This window comes from Rhincodon typus, chromosome 9 (assembly GCF_021869965.1).
Source record: "Rhincodon typus isolate 14 chromosome 9, sRhiTyp1.1, whole genome shotgun sequence".
Lineage (NCBI taxonomy): Eukaryota > Metazoa > Chordata > Chondrichthyes > Orectolobiformes > Rhincodontidae > Rhincodon > Rhincodon typus.
Genome location: NC_063340.1, coordinates 5,948,842 through 5,972,011, shown reverse-complemented (window position 1 = coordinate 5,972,011; position 23,170 = coordinate 5,948,842). Strand labels below are relative to the sequence as shown.

Sequence of the window (23,170 nt, the reverse complement as noted above, 5' to 3'; positions counted from 1 at the left end):
GCTGGATATCAGAAACAAAAACAGAAATTGCTGGAAAAGCTCAGCAGGTCTGTCAGCATCTCTGGAGAGAAATGAGAGTTAAGGATCTGTTCTGAGGAAAGCTAACTCTGGAACCCAAAACACTAACTCTGATTTCTGACCACAGCTGTCGTCAGACCTGCTGAGCTCTTCCAGCAGTTTCTGTTAGGAAGAATAATTGTTGAGTAATGAAATTTGGAAATAGATTTGGAGGCTGAGACCTGGGAGGTAGAACCCACAAAGGTCATAGGTGAGTACACTAATCGCCAGTGGAACAACAGCAACAAGTTTTTTTTTTTTAAAACCCTGATGTTTTTACACACCACTGAACTCTTTTTCCACCACCAAATCACCCACATTACTTTTCTCCCCTTCTCCCTCCATCATCATCAAATCACCATGTCTTTGTCTATGTGTCTCTCTCTCACTCTAACTAAACAATCAAATTATATGCAAAGCCCATCAGAGGCAGCACAACAACAGAAGTGAGAGGAAGAAAGGGAGGAGTTTAATTCAAAGTGGAGTTGGAGGGAACACAGCAACTTTTATATAGCACCTCCAATGTAGTAAAATATCCCAGGCTGCTTCACAGGACCTTTAATGTATAAACATTGGTGATGAAACGCATAAAAGCTTCCTTGGAAAGCCAACCAAAAACTTGGCCAAAAAGGTGGATTTTAAAAAAGAGAGGTCAACAGGGTTAGTAGAGAGTCAGAGAATGAGGGAGGGAATTCCAGATGAGCTTGGGCTTTAGCACCTGAAGACATGGCTGCTACTGGCAAAGCAATTAAAATTTGTGTTCTCAAGAGGCTAAAAATAGAGGGGATCGTATCTCAGAAGGTTGTCCAGCCGGAGGAACTTTGATGGAAATCAGCTAAAAGGAAGGAATTTTGGAGCGGGAATCTTCAATGGGACATGTTGTAGGAACCTGCAGGGCTGGTAGGACTTGAACCCAGATCTCTGGCCCAGGTGTAGGGGCACTACCACTGTGCCATGATACCTCCCAAATACTACCAGTGGTTATTGTGAGATTGGAAGCTGTGACCAGGATCACTGGTCTAGTGACGTTATCACTATTAGACTCCCATAATTTATGATGCACATCCAAAGCCGGGGATTTGAAATTAGACCTTATAGGCCAGAGGTAAGAACACTACCACTATACTCCTTTTGATAATTTTCACTTGGATTCTCATACTTACCAAGTGGATCGTAGAGAAGAAGCATATTACTATCTGGCAAAATCATACTGTTCAGTTTGTTAATGTCTTAATTTAAGATTAAGAAGAAACAGGTAGTATCTATTAATTGTCTGAGCACATTTTATATTGGGAACACCTGTAACAGTGGGAGAAGAGGTGGAGCTGGGAGCTTTAAGACTTTGTAGTTAATAACCTCTATCCATGCAGGCTGGGGCCTTAGTTCCTGTCTCATTAACTGGCTTGGATCCAGATTGGCACAGCAGAGGCAAGTCTAGGAGAACTTTACACACGGTGACTCAGTGGTTAGCACTTCTGCCTCACAGCACCAGGAACCCAGGTTCGATTCCACCCTCGGACGACTGTCTGTGTGGAGTTTGCACATTCTCCCATATCTGCATGGGTTTCCCCCGGGTGTTCCGGTTTCCTCCCACAATCCAAAGATGTGCAAGCTAGGTGAATTGGCTATGCTAAATTTCTCATAATGTCCAGGGATGTGTAGATTAGGTGGCTTATAGGGGAATGGATCTGGGTGGGATGCTCTGAGGGTTGGTGTGGACTTGTTGATCCAAAGGGCCTGTTTCCACACTGTAGGGATTCTATGATCTATTCTATGACAACCATTTAACATTGTCTATGAAAAGTAAAAAAGGGTGGAGAGAAATGAGAAACACCTGGATGCTTTTCTCCCTCCCGTGCTACAAAATACAAGACTGACCAGAAAGAGGACATTCAGCCCATCTACTCCACACCTATATTTGTTTCACACAAACCTCCTCCTCCTTCCTGCCACCACCCCTCCCTCCAAAAATCTTACCCTACACACACATTGTCCTACTTCTCCCTTGTATTTATTGAACTTCTCTTTAAATGTATCTGCGCTGTTGGCGTCAACCATGCTGGGCGGTGGCGAGTTCCACATTCTCGCCATTCTCTGATTAAAGAGTTCTTTCCTGAATTCCCAGTCAGACTTACTTGTGACCTTCATTCTTAAGGGTGATCTTCCTCAACAAGCAGAAACACGTCTCTCCTTACCATATCACATGTCCTTGTAATCTTAAAGACCTCAATTTTGTCACTATTAGCCCTTTTTAAATAAAAATTGAGCTGCTGCCATCTGTTCAATCTTTCCTGATCAGTGTGGCCTGTCAGTTCTGGTGTCATCGAATAAATCTTTATTGCATCTGCTGCAATACTGTTCAGAATATTGAGACCAGAATGATTTAGTGTTCTTAAAAGTGTGTAACCTTGCCCATGATTTCACAGTAAGTTAAAACATTGAGCAGACAGAAATGAGGAGTCTCTTATATGTTTGTTGAGCTAGTCAGCACAGCCCTGTAGCTGATGCCTCATGACGCAGTCTATGAATGCATGGAGTTCTAAACCAGCACTAACAACTGTTCTTTTTCCACAGCAAAATGGCAAGCCCAAGACAGAACACAGTAAGAAGACTTTTTCGGAATCTTTTGAGCAGCCTCCAATGTATGTTCCTGTCCTCACTTACATGGGCTATGGGATTGTAACCTTGTTTGGCTATCTAAGAGACTTTCTGCGCTCCTGTGGTCTTGAGAAATGTCACGCAGCTCGGGAGAGGAAAGAACAAAAGGTATGATCATCACGTTCTTCTGCCAAGTTGAATTTAAACATTTACTGCAATGGCAAACATATTTCTAAATGCATTTGGCAGCACAGCCTTGATGTGTTTACATTTTGTGAACTTCCATTCGTTATTTCACTCTTCCTCTAAACTCTATTTTCCTGAAAGTGGTGATTGATGTGGTAAAGCCCAGATGAGGTGCACCTCATTCAGGCTTCAGCAAGTGGCTGTTTTTTTTTGTGATGACCCTAGGTAGAGTTTGGGGGACATTCGGCCCGGAACAATGTTACCCAGAAGCAAAGGAAATGTATGTTTCTACACTAGAGATTGTGGAAAGCACTTTTTTTTTGTGTATCAACTTGGTGAGTGATTTTCACACTGCCTGCAGTGACACTAACAATCAATTAAAATAACATTGTGAACTCATAGTGTGATTCATGTATTCTCAGGAGTTTAGACACCATGTTACAGCTGTGCAAGACACTGGTAAAGCCACATTTGGAATACTGCATACAATTCCGGTCACCCTGCTGTAGGAAAGATGTTATTAAACTAGAAAGGGTGCAGAAAAAGCTTTACAAGGATGTTACAGAGACTGGAGGGTTTGAGCTATAAGGAGAGGCTGGATAGGCTGGGACTTTTTCACCCTGGAGAGTAGGAAGCTGAGGGATGATCTTATAGAGGTTTATAAAATCAGGAGGGCATAGATAAGGCGAATAGCCAAGGTCTTTTCCCCAGGGTAGGGGAGTCCAAAACGAGACTGCATAGCTTTAAGGTGAGAGGAGAAAGATTTAAAAGGGACCTCGGGGACAACATTTTCACACAGAGGGTGGTCCGTATACGGAACGAGCAGCCAAAGGAAATGTAGAGGCGAGTACAGTTACAGCATTTCCAAGACATTTGGACTTGTACACAGATAGGAAAGGTTTAGAGATATATGGGCCAATCACAGGCAAATGGGACTAGTTCAGCTTAGGAAACCCGGTCGGCATGGATGAGTTGGGCTGAAGGATCTGTTTCTGTGCTGTATGACTCGCTAGCAGTGGCATACTTCAATCACAGGGACTGGTTCTCTGTGAACCTAAGGAATCATAGAACATAGAACATAGAACATTACAGCGCAGTACAGGCCCTTCGGCCCTCGATGTTGCGCCGACCTGTGAAACCAATCTGAAGCCCATCTAACCTAAACTATTCCATTATCATCCATATGTTTATCCAATGACCATTTAAATGCCCTTAAAGTGGGCAAGTCTACTATTTTTGCAGGCAGAGCATTCCACGCCCTTACTACTCTCTGAGTAAAGAACCTACCTCTGACATCTGTCCTATATCTATCACCCCTCAATTTAAAGCAATGTCCCCTCAGTTCAAGCCTTGCACTCTTTTGAGTCATCTGATAGCTTGGAACCCATTTAGACATTTAATATCAATTGCAAATTCTGTAATTTCTTTGTTAGTTCATCAGCTTAATCTCCAGCTTCCTCCCAATTATTGCATCATGTCTGAGATCTTGATTCTATCTAGTTCCAATTCTCCTTCCTGGAGAAGGTCTCCTCACCAGGCCAATGCTGCTGAGTAGCCATGAGTGTCTACACACACCACACCCTCTCTGTTTAAAATTTCCCCTCCATCACCCTATACCAGAGCGTCAGGGAGGGCTTCTCACTGTTTCAGCCTCCCATGGCCAGAATGTTCCATCTGGCAATGCAGTAAGTCCTGCCAAATGCCACTGGAGTAAGAATCTGGAACGTGGCCTGGAATTGAATGTTTCTGTTTATTGGTTTATTTGGCATTTATTGCCCATTCCTAATTGCCTTTGAGAGGATGGTGGTGGTGTAGGTGCACCCAGACAGTTTCTATTAGGAAGAAGCATCTAGGAGTTTAAACCAGTAACAATGAAGGATTGGCATGTGGTTTGGAGGGGAACTTGCGGATGTTATTGACAAGAATTTAAAATTTCTTCGAGATCACTGCCCAGCCAAAATCGCTTCAGGTGGACCGGTCAATCCTGTAAGAAAATTGGAGCTGGGTTATTACAAGTGGTGCAAACCAGCATCAATGGTCAGAACATAATTTCAGGTGTGCAGCATGAAAACTTCTTTTGAGACGGAGTGTTTGGTCAAACAGGATAATTAATGATATCGTCTTAACTACTGTTTTCTCAGTTATTTTCACTTATCTCTGTACAGGTTGATTTAAATGTTATTACACACCTATGGAGCAGGTGGGACTTGAACCTGGGTGCTTCTGGTCCAGAGGTAGCAGTACTACCACTGCACCACAAGAACCATGCTTCTCCATTGTTATCGTACAAATAGTCTCCAGATCCATCATCTATGGCCTATTAGGTAGCTGTTGCACCTCTTCAATTGGATGATTGTGGGTTCAAGTCCCACTCTAGAATCTGCGCACAAAAATCAAGGCTGACTCTCCATAGTGGTACTGAAGGGACGGTGCAATGTCGGAGTTGCCATCATCTGGATGAGATTTTAAACCACGGGTCCGACTGCCCTCTGTTAGGCAGAAAAAAGTGCAATGAAGCTAATCTTGAAGAAGAGCACAGGAGTTCTCCCCGGAGCCTAGGTCAATATTTGTCCTTCACTCATACCATAAAAGTAAACTCTTTGATCATTATTGTTTTGCTGGTTGTTGGAGCTTGCTGTCTGCAAATTGGCTGCTGCGTTTTCTACATTACAACAGTATTTAAACATCTTGTCATAAAAGGTGGTATATAAATGCAAGTCTTTTGTCTTTCAGATTTATTCCTCACCCTATTGTGTTGCAGGTTGTTAGTGTTGACCGAATGGGTGCTGTTGTTATTTGTGTTTGGTTTTTGGAAACAACTGTCATCTTGGCTGCAACACACTTGTGTACTTATTGATTCCTTTGTTCCAGTCAACACTTTGTACTCCATTCCATCTCACAAGTTGCCTTAGCTGTGTCTATTGTAATTGAAGCCTGTCATATTGGGGAGCCAGTGGTGTGGCATACAGAAGACCAGGCTGCTGGTCTGGGGACACGAGATTCAAATTCCACCATAAAAAACTGAAAGAACTGCGGATGCTGTAAATCAGGAACAGAAACAAAGTTGCTGGAAAAGCTCAGCAGGTCTGGTAGCATCTGTGAAGAAAAAGATCAGAGTTAACATTTCAGATCCGGTGACCCTTCCTCAGGGGTCACCAGACCCAAAATGTTAATACTGATTTTTTTCTTCACAGATGCTGCCAGACCTCCTCAGCTTTTCCAGCAACTTTGTTTTTGTTTCAAATCCCACCATGGTGGCTGGTGAAATTTAAATTCAGTTAGTACGTCTGTACTTGAAAGCTACAGTGAGGGATGGTGATCATAGAACTTTCACCAATTGTTGTAAAAGCCCACCCTCATTCACTGACATCCTTAAGGGAATTAAATCTGCTATCCTAACCTGGTCTGGCTACGTATGGCTGCAGACCAACAGGAATGTGGTTGACCTGTAGCTATCCTCTGAAATGATCGAGAGAGCCATTCGGTTCTACAGGACTAAGGTTGAGTGACAAATGCTGCTGACATCCTCAATCCGGAAGGACTGCCCTTTCCTAGGAAGGAGAAGCCTCCATAGGGGAATTGGACAAATACTTGAAGGAGAAAATAATTAGAGAAATGCATGGCAAAATAAGAGTGCAACTAACTGGACTACTGTTCAAGAGGGCAGGAGCAGAGATGATGGTCCGAAAAGCCGCTTCTCGTGTCATGCTGTTCTCGGAAGTTTACGTACGACTAAGAACTTAACTCCAATAATGCCATGGTTTCCTCTATCTTTAATATCTGTCAAAACTTGAATGGTTTTGAAATACCAGTTTGGTCTAGATTAGTCAAACAGCCTGTTTCAGTCCAAAGATGTGCAGGCTAGGTGGATTAGCCATACTAACTTGTCCATTTTGTTTAGGAATGTGTAGATTAGGTGGGTTATGGGTGATGCGTCTGGGTGGAATGCCGTGAGGGTCAGTCTGGACTTGTTAGGCTGTTGGGCCTGTTTCCACACTGTAGGGATTCTATTTCTGCAAGGTACGTTCTGCGTATTACGTCAATGTTACAGGAGACTGCATTCTTTTTGTGAATGCTTTAAAATGGTGTGCCACAGTGCAGTGCAAGGAAATGCAGGACTGCCTGACACTCTCCTTTTGGTAAGGTTTCGGGCTTCTGTCTAGTAACAGGAAGAGAACGGTTTCAGGATGCAGAGCGGTAGTTGGGCCAACGGAACTGTCTGACCTTTGCTCTGCCCTTCCAAACTGTCACCAAGAGCAAGTAGTATTTGATTAAGCAGTAGTAGAACAAAGGTCAGCAACTTCATGGATACTAGGCAAATGGGACGGCGCAATTAAGGACCTGGACTGCAGAATTTCAAATGACCTCAAGTTGACAGAGTGCAACACAGGAGGGCAAGTGTGGAAATTGTGATCCATGATCTGGTGGTTGTATTGAGAGGGTGTCTTTTTTGGATATAAGATTTACCTTTTTGTTCCAATCTTTCCATAATGATCAGATCTATGAGTTAGGCAGGAATGTTGATTTTCTGGTTTGTGGCAGTTGCACCCTAGTCCCCAGGGCCTAATGCCAGCCAGATATGCCATCTCTTTCAAGTGACTGAAAATTTATACAGAAACAGTTTTCCACTGGACAACACTGCTGACGATATTAGTTGTTAGATTTCTGTATGTTTTTCCATTATATATGTGTGGAATGCATATGTTAGGGCTGGTTGCCAAAAAGAACCAGAAGGGAGAGGTTTTGCTTTACAACTGCAATTATAATGGTCTGGAATATACTGCCTGAAAGTGTGATGGAAACAGATTCAGTAAGGACTTCCAAAAGCAAATTGGATAAATTCACGTAGGGTGATAAATTTTTGGGGCTATGATGAGTGGAATTATTTGGATAGCACTTTCAAAGAGCTACCAGTGGTTTGATGGGCTGAATTGCCTCCTGCGTTGTTTAGTTCATTGATTCTATTGAAAACTCCATTGCATTAAACTCTCATATTAAAAGATGTAAAGAGAGATGGTGGTTTAATGGTAATATCACTATCCCGCAATCCAGAGGCAAAGGCTAACACTTTGGATGTGGGTTCAAATCCCACCAAATGATGAAAATTTAGTTAATAAATCTGAAATTGAAAGCCATTCTCAGTAATATAATTTGTTTTTTTTATTTAAACATCCTGTTTAAAATCCATCTGGTTTACTCATGTCCTTTAGGGAAGGAAATCTGTCATCCTTACCTAGTTTTTTTTTGCATGTGACTCAAGAACTACAGCAAAGTGGTTGCTTCTTAACAGGTCTCAAATGACCTAGAGAATCACTCAGTTCAAGGGTAAATACTGGCCTTGCTAGCAATGCCAGCGTGCCATGAAAGATTTTTTTTTTAAAAACCGAAAGAAAGAGCCCTTGCACCTTCCCTTCAACATCAGGTATTGTGTCGAATGAACTGGTTAAATCTCTAGAAAGCATGTTAAGTGCCAACTTTTTCTTTGACAAGAAGTGTTGAATTTCTTGACTGCATTCCATAAACCCACGTTAATACTGCATTGCTGAAGTAACAGGTAGAGACGCAAAGTAGGTATGTGTGAGATTTTTAATTACTGTGGTTTCAAACAGTATCACTGTTCTTGATTCACCCAGTGCTATGGACAGTGAAAAGGGCAGGCAGAAGGAGTAGTCATACACACGCTCAAGCACGTAGGCAGACGCACATGTGCATGCAAACTGTCATGCTCCAAGCAGGCACACTACAGATTCACTAACTCCAGATTTTCCCCCTTGTCCGCTTCCCATTGCTGGTCTCTCAGATTCAAACCACCGCTTCGACCCATCCCACCCTTTTCAGTTGTCTTCATCATGCACTCTTCAGTCCAAATGTACACATGAAGGCAACTGTTGGGATTTCAATGGCTCCAAATTCACATGTTCTTTCTCAGTGAGTTGCCTAGGAGCACCCAGACATTGTTCTCACTTCACCAAGTTTCATTTCAGCTAGACCAAAGAACACGTACTTCACCCTCTGTCACATTGCCTGACTCTGTCCCACCTCAGCTTTTTTCTTATTAAGTCACTGCATATGGTGTTCCTGGCTCAGCCAGCATCTATTGCCCATTCCTAATTGCTTCTGGCGAAGATGGGTGGTGAGTAGCCTTCTTGAGATGCTGCAGTCTGTGTGGTGTGGGTAAGCATAAAATACTGCTCAGAAGGGAGTTTCAGGATTTTTACTCAGTGACAATAAAGGAATTTTGCTGTTGTTCCAAGTCAGGATGGTGAGTGGCTTGGAGGGGAATTTGCGGGTGGTGGTGTTCCAATGCATCTTCTACTCCTGAATTACTAAATGGCATCTGCTGCTGAAATCCTCATCCTGTTTGCATTACCTCCAGACATGAATGTCTGGCCAGTCTTGAACACACTATTCTCTGTAAATATGAGGTCTACTGGTCAGCTTGTTAGGGCCATGGAGGTGCAAGGAACATGACACATAAGGTGATGTGATGTGTTACGACATTCCTCTGCTGGAGAGAAAATATGGCATGTGTCAGCTTTAGGTGAGGACAGCATCAGAATCACCTGTGATGGGAATAGGAGGTGGCCATTCAGCCCCTCTAACTGGTCCATCATTCACTGAGAGCATGTCTAACCAACACCTTATCTCTATCCAACTGCTTTGATACCATCTCCCTTTATAGCCTTGTCCAGTGAAATTTTACTGACCTTGGTTTTGGAATTATTAATTGAGTTAGCATCAGCTGATTTTTGTATGGTTTAGATCTATGTTTCTTTGCTTGAAATGTTTCCCAACTTCTGTCGTCTTAGGGCTGCCGTTGATGTTAAGACTATGTTCCTCATTGTCAATCCTATCAATTCCTTTAAAAGTCATTGGATAAACTCAATACGTTTGCTGCTTAACTTTTATATTCCAAGAAATGCAAAGCTGGTTTATGTAATTAAACTTTAATCTGATATCTCATTTAGTTAAATACTCTCTACTTATCCACCCCTATATATAGCGTCAGGGTGGCACCATTGTACAGACTCTAACTTTGAATGAACAGATACAGGTTCAACAAGCCATTCAGTCTGAATGTATCCAACAGAACATGTTGGAAATACTCTGCAGATTATGCAGCACAGTGGAGAGAGTGAAACAGAATTAACTTTTTAGTTCAGTGACTTTTCATCAGAACTAGAGAACTTTAGTGATGTGAGGGTGTGCTACAGTTTATAAGACATAGGAACAGAGGTAGACCATTCAGCCCAGTGAGTCTTCTCTGCCATTAAATGAGATTGAGTGTGAGCTGGTAATCCTCAACTCCATTTCCTGCCTTTTCCTTCAAGAGTCCGAGTTACAGTGGTGATATGCCCTCATATCTGTATGTTGTAGTAATTTGGAGCTATGGATAGTGATGGGGTAGAGGCTCCAATGTTCTTTCCACACGTGGCTGACCAGCAGTCTTTCCCAATCTTAGCAGTTGCCATTGACGTATGTTGGAAGGGTTTGCAGGTTGACTGTCCACCTGTTTAGCCACATCACTAGCACATCTTCCTTGGATGTCAAGTCCTGGAATGGGACTTGAATTCAAAGCTTCTGGCTTAGGCAGGGATCTACGCAGTGTGCCAAAGAGTGCCAATTAGTAACATAATAAGTTTGAATTTAATGAGACGTAGTGGGAAGGAGCGATTAAAGGACAAAAAAAGAAGATGGTGCAAAGCCATAGCATCATACAGCTCGAAACAGACCCTTCAGTCCAACATGTCTGCACTGACCAGATATCCTAAAGTGATCTAGTCCCATTTGCCAGCATTTGGCTCAAATCCCTCGAGACCTTTCCTCATCACATACCCATCCAGATGCCTTTTAAATGTTGTAATCGTATCTTCCTCATTCACCACCTCTGGCAGCTCGTTCCATACATGCACCACCCTCTGCGTGAAAATTTTTTTCCCTCAGGTCCCTTTTAAATCTCTCGCTTCTAACCTTAAACTTATGCCGCCTTGTTTTAGGAGCCCCCAACCTGGGTATTCACCCTATCCATGCCCCTCATGATTTTATAAACCTCTACAAGGTCACCTCTCAGCCCCTGCCGCTCCAGGGAGAAAAGCCCCAGCCTATTCAGCCTTTCCCTATAGCTCAAGCTTTTCAATCCCACCACATCCTTGTAAATCTTTTCTGAACCCTTTTCAAGTTAAACAATGTCTTTCTTATACCAAGTGGTCGAGAACTGAATGCAATATTCTAACATCTTTTATTACTTTGTCTGTCCCTCTTACCCCTTGTCTTCCTTTTGGTTGGAAGTATCATGCCTTTAACCATTTAATCCGTCTGGCCTTCCACCCTATTAGAGACTTCCCCTTGTGTCCTTCACTGTCCGCCTCTCTTTCCCTACATCTTAGCTAGAGATGTGACATGTTTTAACTTTTTCCAGTTCTGACGAAAGGTGATAGGTTTGAACCATCAGCCCCATTTCTCTCCAAAGTTGGCTACCTGACCTGCCAAGAGTTTTGTTTCTGTTTCAGGGTTTCAGACATCTTGTGATATCTTTGGCCACGGTCAAACTGGTTAACTCCCTTCCTGTCAAAACAGTAAACCCAATGCGAGGTGGGATTGTTTTCAAGTCACCCTGTTTTACTGGTAAAGATTCCACTGTTAGTTTCGCAGCTGCAGGTGGGGAATCTTTGCATATCCAAGAAAATTAGACTTAATTACCAAAACAGAATATTGTTTGAAAACCTGGACGCAATCCTGGCACCTGTTGGTTAAACAAAAAACACAGCAGGTAAGGAATGTGGAGTGTGTTCGGATCAACTCTATATCTGAATTGCGGAATTTTAGTATCAGGATAGTGATATAAGAGGGAAAAAATATTGTGCACCAAACTGTTATGAACTGGAGCTCACTGCCCAAAGGGCAGTCAAAGCGGTTTGAGTAGAATGTCTAAAGAAAGGAACTGGCAAAGTAAAAAAAAGTTTACAAACCAATGAGGAGGGAGGGGGAATAGAATTAACTTGATTGTTGTACTGAGGCATGATGGTCCAAATCGTAGGATAATACAACACAGGTTCAGACTGTTTGGCCCATCAATTCTGCACCATCTCTTGAGAAGAGCAATCCTATATACTGACCACCTGGCATTTGTATTCTGTGCCTCTATTTATAGAAACCCTGCTCCCACATGCAGTGATTGCTAAATAATTTGTGAACACGTCCTCTCTGCGCCATTCCCCACTCTCATCACTGTCACCCTTACCTTTTACGACTGTTAATTTCAGCCTGCCTGTATTGTTTGTACCAAAATACGTCATCCGACACTATTATGTTGAATTACCACTGCCATCTGTCCCCATCCTCTTAAAGTCTATTTCTATCCTCCTTACAGCTTGCTGCACTTCTGTTTTTGTAGTCTCCTAAGATACTGTTTTTATTCTGTGATGTGTGGACACAGTTTTTACCCAATTGCAGTAATTTTCCACTTTCCCAACTAAGATTGGGAGAGTGTGTGTTAGGTGGTGACCGGCACACCACTCCCACTGCTGTGATAACTTGATCTACCACCAACAATCGGCTCATTTAAGAGCAGACAGGTGAAGTGTGGATGAGTTTCTCGGCCTCTTACAGGCCTCCACACTGGTATCCCTGGTTGCCAGACATGCCAGCCAATCAGAGGATAGCAGCTCCTCGATTCTAAACACCATTGCTCTGGGCCTACTCCTTGGGAGATCCCGTGGCAAGAAAGTAAATTATTTTTCTTAACGATGAGGGTCGTGAAGTCAGTAGGGTATAGGCAAGACCAAGAGGGTGGCTTTCCTTAGGTACCCATTTGCCTACTATATTTTCTACTGATTTTCCCCCAGAGTGGGACAGTTGGAGGGTTCCCTCAAAAACTGGCTGTCAGATTGGCCCTGGTTTTGGCAGTTGGGAAATTAACTTGGCCACCAGGGATGGTGCTTAGAATCGAGGACCTGCTAGCCTCTGATTGGCTGACATGTCTGGCAACCAGGGATACCAGTGTGGAACCCTGTGAGAGGCCAAGAAACTCATCCACACTTCACCTGTCTGACCTTAACGAGCTGATTGTTGTTGATAGATCAAGTTATCTCAGCAGTGGGGGTGGTGTGCCAGTCACCACCTAACACACTCTCTCCCAATCTTAGTGATCTGGGAGGTGGTGAATTTAGGTCCCTAGGCCATTAACTGATCGCTTAAGGGCCTTAATTGCTGCTGAGTCAAGAGAGTCCCTAATGGACCTGTTCACTCAACTCAATTGCTGAGATCTCAGCAGGGCCGATTCATCAATTATTTCCCCTGCTTGCCACGCTCCAGAGATGGCAAATTTCCACCCAGCATGTACATGTGGAAGGTGAGTAAAAAGTTTACAACATACCCTGTAGAGTTCCCAGAAGACATTGTTCGGTTCCACAGGTTTGTAGACAGGAAGTATTACTGACTTATCGTTTTAGTAATAGTTGGGATAAAGCTTTGGTTTTAGGATAACTGGAATTAGATCTACCTGTTGCATCAAACTGCAACAAGGCACTAATGGAAAAACATTTCAGAATCTCGAATTGAAACCTCTTTTTCTGTTCTGTGCAGCTTCAACCCAGTGTTACTTGGCCTGTCTAGGCACTGGCGATTACTGAATTGCTGAAGTTTTAGAACATAATCTCTCAAAATTTTAATGCAGAATTATTTTTGTCTCATCTCCCCCCCTGTAACCCACCCTCCCCAAAACTCTGCAATCTTCCAGGAACTCAGTACTTCATCCTGAAATCCTCTGCAATGTCAACCCTCCTCTAATGCAGGCCTTTTAAACATTTCTCCCCAGCTCAAGCAATGGTTTGAATTGCACATTGCAGTGTTGCTATCTTTTGCAGTCTGTTGTAACAAGCGGACTCTGAATGGCACTCAGTTCAGTCCTTAGTGGGAAGTGATCTTTTGATGAATAAGTTTGATTCAGTAAAATTTAATTTAGGCCCTTGTAGAAACAGAATTAAGCAAAATGATATCATGGTGATTATCACCAATTCATAGTTTCATCTGAAGGGAGTTGGATTTTCTTGCTGAGTGTGGTTTTTATTCCTGAGGATTTTACTTCATTGTCTCCATGTCCAGTCACCATTTGAGCAAATCCTTACAGCAAGTAGTGTTTCAACCTGCTGTATAATTTGTCAACTCCTGCCACATCCACCCCACCCCCAGCACCTTCTCTTGCCCCCCCACCCCCACTCCTTAATACATCTGCGCTGAAACCCATCATTTCTGCTTTGGTTACCTCCAGATTTGACTATTCCAGTCTTCCCGCATCCTCTGTATCTTGAACTCAACCAAACTCTGCTGGCTGTGCCCTCTTCACAGCAGCAATCATTCACCCTTCACACTTGACCTCGCAGACTACATCTGCTCAAAGTCCAGGAATGCCTCAGTTTAAACGTTCTCATCCTTCTTTCAAATCCCTCCATGATCTTGCCCCATCCCCCCTCGATAGTCACTTCTAATCCCTCAAGCCTCCAAGATTCCTGCTGTCCTTCAATGTCCCTTGATTTAACTGCTCCATTGTTGGCTCCCACACCTTCAGCTGCCTTGGGCTGCAAGCTGTGGAATTCTCTGCCTAACTCTATTCTCCTCTCTTATGGCACTCAAGCTATATGAAACTAATTTTCTCTGTCTAATGGAGAAGGAGGCCCATGGTCCTTCATTGACTGCATCTAATTACCTAATGTTGCAATTTTTTTCCATTTTCACATTTCACATTTCACAATGCAGGATTTTGTGCCACTTTACCAAGATTTTGAAAATTTCTACAAGCGAAATCTGTACATGAGAGTCCGCGACAACTGGAACCGCCCAATTTGCAGTGTGCCCGGACCTACTTTTGACTTGGTGGAGCGGGTCTCTGATGACTACAACTGGACTTTCAGGTACAATGGGAAGCTGGACCCAGTCTTCCTAGCCTTATGTAACCGAAGATTGTAACTTTCTCATCTGAGTCAGATGTCTGTGGGGGGTCAGATTTTGTTTTTTCTTTACTTTTTCTTGGGATGTGAGTGTTGCTGACTGCCAATATTTGTTGCTCGTCCTCTAAATGTCCTTGAACTGAGTAGTCCTCCAGGTCATTTCAAGCTTAAGCCACATTGCTGTGAATCTGGAATTACATGTAGGATAGAATTGGATAAATGTCCACAAAGATTCCTGTCTGACAGTTTCTTTTCAGAAAAGGATGACTCTGTGTATGAGAGATGCGTGCTCTTATTATTAATTTAGATTGGCAGAAATGTAAATTGTTTCATAAGTGGGAGTTACCTTAAAGGACTGTTTTATTGAAGGAAAGTTTTTAACATGTAATGTTAGTGTGCACACTAGTCCCCTGGAGTCGCACTTCCCAAACTATTTTCCAATTTATCCTATTTTAGCACTTGAAAATTACCATGACCTCTAGAATCATAGAATCTCTACAATGCAGAGAGAGGTCATTAGGCCCATCAAGTCCACACTGACCCTCCGAAGAGCACCCCACCTCCACATCTACCCTGGCTAATCCACCTAACCTGCACATTCCTGGACCGTACATGGCAATTTAGCATGGCCAAGCTACCTAGCCTGCAATTTTTGGACTGTGGGAGGAAACTGGAGCACCTGAAGAAGCCCACGCAGGCACGGGGAGAATGTGTAAACTCCACATAGACAGCCGCCCAAGGGTGGAATCAAACCCAGGTCCCTGGCGCTGTGTTGCTAACCATTGAGCCACCATGCTGCCCAATGGCAACAAAAACAAAGCACTATTACAGCAAAATAGTAATATTTGGCTTATAATTATTAGCATTTGTGTTTTATAGATCAGTGTAATATACAAATATGAAAGTCTGTGTTTTTAAATACTTTGTAAAAATATTTTTATTTTATGTATTCATCTGTATAATATTTCTCATGAGCTGTCCCAACTTGTAGACCTTGACCAAGATGCAGTGGAAAGATAAATTGAGGGTCCTGACATGCCAAATGTTCTGCAGGCTTATATTGATAGGACTGGTCTCAGAAAGGCCACAGCTTGGCAGTGGAGGTACCTCTTCAGGGTTCATGGGCAGGAGACCATCTTCCATAGAGAGAGACTGAAAGACGAGCAGGACAAAGGCAAGGCCAAATGTCTCCTAGCTTTTGTTGCTGGCACAAGACATAGTCTTAGTGGAAAGGGAGTTCACGGCCTTAACCAAAAGAGCATTCCAACATTTTGATATTGAATTGGGAGGAGACTCACTTGTTGTCAGCACAGACTAGTAGGGGCTAAATAGTTCCGTATGTTCTCTGAGAAGAAAGAGTTTGTGAAGATGTGGTCCTTAATGGGAAAGCAAAAATAGGCAGTAAAAAAGTGACCATGATGGAAAAATAGTGAAGGGTAAAATGTCTGAAATTAAGGTGGATCTAATAAAAATAGTGGTTCAATCTGTATAATCGGATATCCTCTCCACAGACCTGTTCTGAAAATTGACTTGTCTCTTTCCTGATGCAACAACCTGTCATGTACTTGACCAGCGTTTTGTAGATTGACGTTAGGTTTTGAACAATAATCCCAACAACAACCCTCCCACTTCTTCTCTCCTCTCCGGAAACATTGCCAACTGTCCTCAGGAAGGTTTGCGTCCTTGTGTCACCTGGGTTCCCCTCCCCACTGCCCATTTGGAAGGTGTACTGGACTCAATGGATCCAAATAGCAAGAGAGGAGTAACCCTGGACTCTAGCCCCAGCATAACATTGGGCAGGTCTGCCTGTGCGTCCTCATTTAGCTCCCCTTACCCTGATGACAACACCCTCCTGCATATAGTTTGGGTTAGGTTACCAAGAAGTTCATTCCCCGTGTCAGACCTACTCGGGATTGCAGTCTGCAGTTAGTCTCAGGTGTGAGCAACTTCAAGACTATTGTGCTATGGTGGGAATTGCAACTGCTGTCAATACCACTGTCAGGCATGTTCCCAGAGTTCCATAAACAGAATTCCTACATAGATCTGACTAATATATTCCACTCATTCTAGCTCAAATGCAACCTTTCACCCTACTGAAATCTATTAACTCGTCCAATTTCCAACACAGAAATAGGCCATTCGATCTATTTGGTATATCCCAGTTGTTTATGTTCTGCACAAACCTCTTCCTATCCTGTGTCATCTTACCTTGCGTGCATTTCTGAGAGTGCAACACTCCTTCTTCGGTGTTGCTGACAGTTTTGGCCTGAAATCTATGCACAGATGCCTGAGGTGGGACTTGAACCTCAGGCCTTCTGATTCAGCGGTAAGTATGTTTCCGACTGAGCCCCAGGTTTTCAACAAGGCAGTGCTTCCCCAAACCTCTTCCTGCTGTGACCAACATTTCAAGGTTTGAAAATTCTCACGGTCCCTCGGCAAGAAAGCAGAATTCTTATTGTACCAAAGGAGGCCATTTGGCCCAGCATGTCCACACCTGATTCTCTGAGCATATTCACAGTATCCATCTCCCACCTTTCCCTGTAGCCCTGCATGTTGTTTCTATCAGAACCAAGAGCCTGGTGGGGAACAGATTTGAGAGCAAAAGGGTGGTGGTGGAGCTCCGCAGCAGTGATTCCTGCCTCGGAGTCCATGACCCCAAAATTTCAGCTCGTGCTCCTCCTTGGGGTCCAGACCCCCACTGAAGAGCCCTGCAATAAGGGGTCATTGTGCTCACTTTTCAGTCAGCACTTTTGTTAGCCACAGCTGTGTTTCAGGAGTTCACAGTCTGTGTATTTAATCCAAATTTTCTGGGTAACACTCACGAAGGTCAATGTCTGTTTATCAGGTGGGTACAAAATTCTGATAAAGCTGTTTTTCCTGTGAACCTTAACCCTGCAATGCATATGCTGCAGATTTAAAATCAGCCACTTCCTTCATTGCAGGTACACGGGACGAATAATTAAGGATGTGATTAACATGGGCTCCTACAACTACCTCGGTTTTGCTGAAAACAAAGGAGAGTCCTTGAACTCTGTGGCAGAAGTGACAATGACGTACGGTGTAGGAGTGTGCAGCACAAGGCAGGAAATGGGTATGTAACAGGCTGTGAGTGGGTAAGCAAATATTGACCTTGGCTGCGGTGTTATGCTGGATAAGGAGCCCAAGTTAAACAAATGTACATTGACCGCACGTTTTTTTTTTCATTAAAAAATGTATGTGATATTTGTTGGTCACGGGTCTTCGCTTTGCTTGCCTCTCAAGTTCAGGCAGTTAAAAAAAGAGACACTATCCTCAGTCACCCATCTGTCTCAGTCACTTTCCTTTGATTTTCACAAGTCAGACTCTTCTGTTTGGCTGTAAGCTGTAAACCAAAGACTTGCAGGTTTACAACACGGTTCATGACCTCAGGGCACTTAACAGCCAGGAAAGTACTTCTGAAGTGGAGTGTTTGTAGCCGATGGGGCACCTACATTATAAATGGCCACTGTGATCCATTTGCACGGGCATATTGCACCCTTATTGAAATGCAGCCTATGTGAGCCATAACTTGTCTTTGCTGTATCTTGAGGCTAATATGTCTGAAAGGTTAAACAGCCTTCTGCCAGAAAATTAAAGGAAGTGCTGAGATTAGGTATATACATGTCAGGACTGAAATAAGTCTTTTACCAACGTCCAGAGTTGGGCAAATTGCAGTGAAGCATGTAGGGTCTGATAAAACGCAGGGAAAAGATCTGTACAAAATTCCAAATAAGAGCAAGTACTTTTCAGGCAACTCCCATGAGGTCTTCCCAAATGTACTTTCACCTCTTTGGCCCTTATTTACATCCATTCACTGTACAAGGTGCACTACTGCAGGATGTGAGTTTAAAAACCACACTCTAGTTTTGAGCATGTACACACACATTGTGGAGTTAGCCCTTCTGAAAAGTGATTAGTGTAGTAAAGTATGAAATGCAGGAGCCAACTTGTGCAGAGTTACCTCTGGTGATAGTGATAATGATCTGCTTTCTCAATCATGTTGATAGACTGGTAAATACTGTGAGCAAGTGCAAAATAAGAACAGGAAATAAATTGCCTCTGCTCAGCCATTCAATAAGATACCTGTGAACATACGAGGAGGAGGAGTAGGTCATCAGTCATTCAAACCTGCACCACCATTCTGTAAAATCATAGCTGGTCTAATTGTAACCTCAAATCCACATTCCTGCCTACAGATGATAATCTTTCACCCCTTTGCTCATTAAGAATCTATCCACCTCTGCTTAAAAGGATGAGAATTCCAAAGACCCAAGACCCTCAGAAAAGAAATTGCCTCATCTCTGTTTTAAATGGACAGCCCTGATTTTTAAGCAGTGAGCCATGAATTGTCTCCAATACACTTACGTTCCCCTTTGAATAAGGAGACCAGCATTGTTTAAAGTACCCTAGATGTGATCTCACCGGTGCTGTATAAAACTGAACGACGTGGACGTGCCAGAGTTGGACTGAGGTGGACAAGATCAGAAGTCACACAACACCAGGTTATAGTCCAGCAGGCTTATTTGAAATCACAAGCTTTCAGAGCACGGCTCCTTCGTCAGGTGAAGTCTATACAAGAAGCTTGTACAGTTTTAGAAAATGTTTATTACTTTTACACTCCATTTTCTTTGAAACCAAAGCCAACATTACGTTTGCTTTGCCAAAGAGCATTGCGAATGTGGTAATCACCAACACAGGGCTGGGTGATGCTGGTAGTGTAGATGCATTTAACGGGATGATAGATAGACATGAGAGGGGGAAGGGAATAGAGGAGTCTGCTGTTAGATGAAGGATGGGTGAAAGTTTGAGTGGAGTTTCAACAGCTGGAGTAAACTGGGCTGTGTTGTATATCCTATGATACCAAGCCCAGAAAAATATCATCCTATAATCACAGAGGGTATAAAAAACTGAATATTTGATGGAAATAATTGGATTCTCTAGCGATCAGGTGTTTGCTTTCAAGGTCTCTTGCCACCATTCTCATGTGATTTTTGATTTTTTTTTTCCCCCACTTGTTCTGTTTGAAAGTAGCCACCGTGGTTTCTCACTTTGGATGCCAGTGGTGGCACTAGAGGATCTGGGGTGCCTAGTTTGCTTTCCCCTGGTTACTATTTATCAGCCGGTCATAGGTCAATGTTTTCATAGTGTGGAATAGGAGCATTCTTTCCATGCTTCAGAGTAAGGCTTTAGACCTTTCTTCAAGTCATGGTGCCACTATGACATGGGAGGAGTCTGTTCAGCCTGTTGAGTATGTGCTGGCTTTCTGCAGAGCAATCTACTCCGTCCCATTCCAAGCACTATATCCCTACAAGTTTAATTCCTTCCAGTGGCCACACAAGTTCCTTTTGAAATCATTCTTCATCTCCACTTCCACCCCTCTCCCTGAAGGCAACAATTCCATGTCATTACCATTCACTGTGTAAAAAGAGCTCTTCCACATATCCCTCCTGCACCTCACCCAAAATCTTAAATCTGAGTCCCCTGGTCTTTGCACCATCAGCTAATCACAACAGCTTTTCTTTGACTATCTTATCTAAACTTATAATTTTGCAAATCACTTCCCTTAATCTTTCATCTAAGGAGGACAAACCTAGATTCTTACCGAACAAACCTAACCTTGTCACTAAATCCCCAATTCTCCCATGCTGTCCGCTCACCCTCCTGATCATGGCCCCATGTTCACATACAGTGCCAACCAGGCAGAACATTGCAAGGGAGTGCCATTCAGCCCCAGGATTCTCTTCCTCCCTCCAGTGAGATCGTGCCTGATCGGAATCCTACCTCTGTCTAATGTCATGGTTCCCTATTCTTTTTTATTTTTGTCTAGCCAAAGAAATATAACTATAATTGAACTAGTACCCATAGCTTTCTGCAAGAAGGTACAGCTTTGTACCAACAGATGTGAACTCCATCATTTTGTTGCCTGTTGGAACCGGCTCAAGAACCACATCTTACCACATCTTTACTAAAACAACTAAATTGCAACAACCTGGATTTACTCAATTTTCCTCATCAGTGGAGAAATAGAATTAAAAACTGACAGCTTGGTGTCTAATTTATATCCTTTGTTTTAATTTGACATTTCAATATCGTTTTTGTCATCAGCAACAAATCTTATAGCAGGAACAAAAAGGAGTTTTGAGATCAGAGGCTAACTAGCCAGGGCCGTTAGGGTGGGGTTTGGGTAAAGTATCAGCTGTGATAATATTGAATGGCAAAGCAGGCTAGATGAACCTTTCAAAGAACGTCAGAAATAGCAACAGAGGTAGGCCTCAAGCCTGCTCCACCAGTTGAGAAGATCGTGGATTATCCTCTTCAACACCACTTTGTTCTCCCAGTTCCCAAGAATCTGACAGCCTTAATCTTGACTATACTTAAGCATCCACATCCCACCGCCCTATGAGTGAAGGTATTTCTCCTCATCTCGCTGAAATGGCTGACCACTTATCCCGAGACTCCGAGTCCCATGTTCTCCAATCGGGGGAAATGGCCTCTCAGATTCTATGCTGTTAAATCCTCTAGATTATTTTCATTCTTCTGAACTCCAGAGAATATAGGAAACTTCTTTTGAATCTCTTCTCTTTGGACATCTTTTGGATCCCAGAATTAATCTAGTGACGTTTTGTTGCATGCTTTCAAGACACCATTTCATTCCTTCAGATGTGGCTTTTATGTATTTGCAGCAAAATTAAATTATACTCGAACCCCTTTGCAAGGGGTTATGCACATCAGTAGTCTCCCTCAGTAATTTATTCCAAAAGTCTGTTACACTTTCTGTAAAAGAGATGGTTCCAGCTCATTTCCTATTTTATTGCTGAAATTGTAATTTTTAATTGTGTGCCCTGGTGTTTTGAACCTTGCACAACAAGGTTTGATCAACTTCATCGACTTTCAAAATCCTAACTACAGTTGTTGAGACATTGAATCCTTGTCAAATACTGAAAAAGTACAAATGCATCTTCCATTAGTCTTTCCTAATAACTAAAACACGACAATTTGGGAACGAATGACTGCACAAGCTGTGGTGCTTGTCCCATTCCTTGCCTCTTAGCTTTTTAGTTTTATTAATTGGTTTCCAATGATAGTCCCCCTTCCCCAACCACCTTCCCACAACTCAAACAATCAGGCTGTGGTAGTCACTTTCTGATCTCAAAGATGGTACTCCTATCTGAAGGTGACAACGTGAGGGTCTTAAAAGTATTATCTTGCCACTTATCCCAAACAGCATTGAGGGGCTACCTGCACCAATCAGAAGGAAGCTCACCATCACCTTCTCCAGAACAGGTAGGAATGGGCAATGGCCCAGCCAGCAAAGCCCATGTACCAGAAACAAATAAAAAAGCATCTGAAAAGAAAGTCAGGTATAGTCTGTACTATGAGTAACCATAGTGACAAGGGAAGTTGTTTGTCTTCTGCTCATCATTCTGGAAACTACTATATCTCAGATGGATAAGGGACATAAAGAATTGTGGATGCAATCCCAGCATACTTGGTTTGACTTAGTGCTTTGTTGGTGCAGTTCCCAGGCCATTAGACAGCTGCTCAGTTTGTGCTTTCGTTGCCTCTAGACTCAATTCCAACACACCCCTGCTTCATCTCCCGCATCTACCCTTAATGCATTTGAGGCCATCCAAAATCCTGATGACCATGTAGTGCATAGCACCAAGTCCCTGTTCCCCTATCACTCATGTAACTCACTGACCTACATTGGCTTCCAGTCAAGCGATGACTTGATTTTAAAGTTCACCTTGCTTTGAAATCCCACCATGGTCTTGCCCTCTCTCTCGATCTCTGTAATTCCCTCCAAGTCCCACCACCTGCTGAAATCTCTTGATTCCTGTAATTCCAGTCTTTTGTGCATTTCCGATTATTATCGCATCATCCTTGGCAGCAGAGCTTTCAGTTGTCTAGCCCCCAAGATCTAGAATTTCCACCCTACTCCTCTCTGCCAGCTTCATCACTTTCATCCTTTAAAGTACTGCTTAAAATATACCTCTTTGACCAAACTTTTGGTCATCTGACCTAATATACTCTTATTTGACTTGGTGTCATATTTAATTTTACCATGTTTCTGTGAAGTGTCTTCACCTATTTCATTATAAAGATGCTGTATAAATACACGTTCTCATTGTATAATACCATTGTGATTTAATCAACTTTTGGTAAATGAACACTTCAGACATAGAGATAGTAGGAACTGCAGATGCTGGAGAATCCGAGACAACAAGGTGCAGGGCTGGATGAACACAGCAGGCCAAGCAGCATCATAGGAGCAGAGAGGCTGACGTTTCGGGCCTAGACCCTTCATCAGAAAAGGGGGAGGGGAAGGGGGTTCTGAAATAAATAGGGAGAGAGTGGGAGACGGA

The 23,170-nt window shown here is 43.0% G+C and overlaps 1 protein-coding gene across 1 annotated transcript in view; it reads left to right on the top strand.

Moving 5' to 3' along the window:
• Nucleotides 1-783: 783 nt before the first annotated feature.
• Nucleotides 784-23,170, top strand: part of sptlc3 (serine palmitoyltransferase, long chain base subunit 3) — an 89,186-nt gene continuing 66,799 nt past the window's right edge. The window contains exons 1-4 of the mRNA XM_020516920.2: nucleotides 784-858; nucleotides 2,632-2,823; nucleotides 14,596-14,750; nucleotides 17,729-17,877. Coding sequence (XP_020372509.2) covers nucleotides 784-858; nucleotides 2,632-2,823; nucleotides 14,596-14,750; nucleotides 17,729-17,877 — 571 coding nt within the window. The remainder of the gene's footprint in view (nucleotides 859-2,631; nucleotides 2,824-14,595; nucleotides 14,751-17,728; nucleotides 17,878-23,170) is intronic.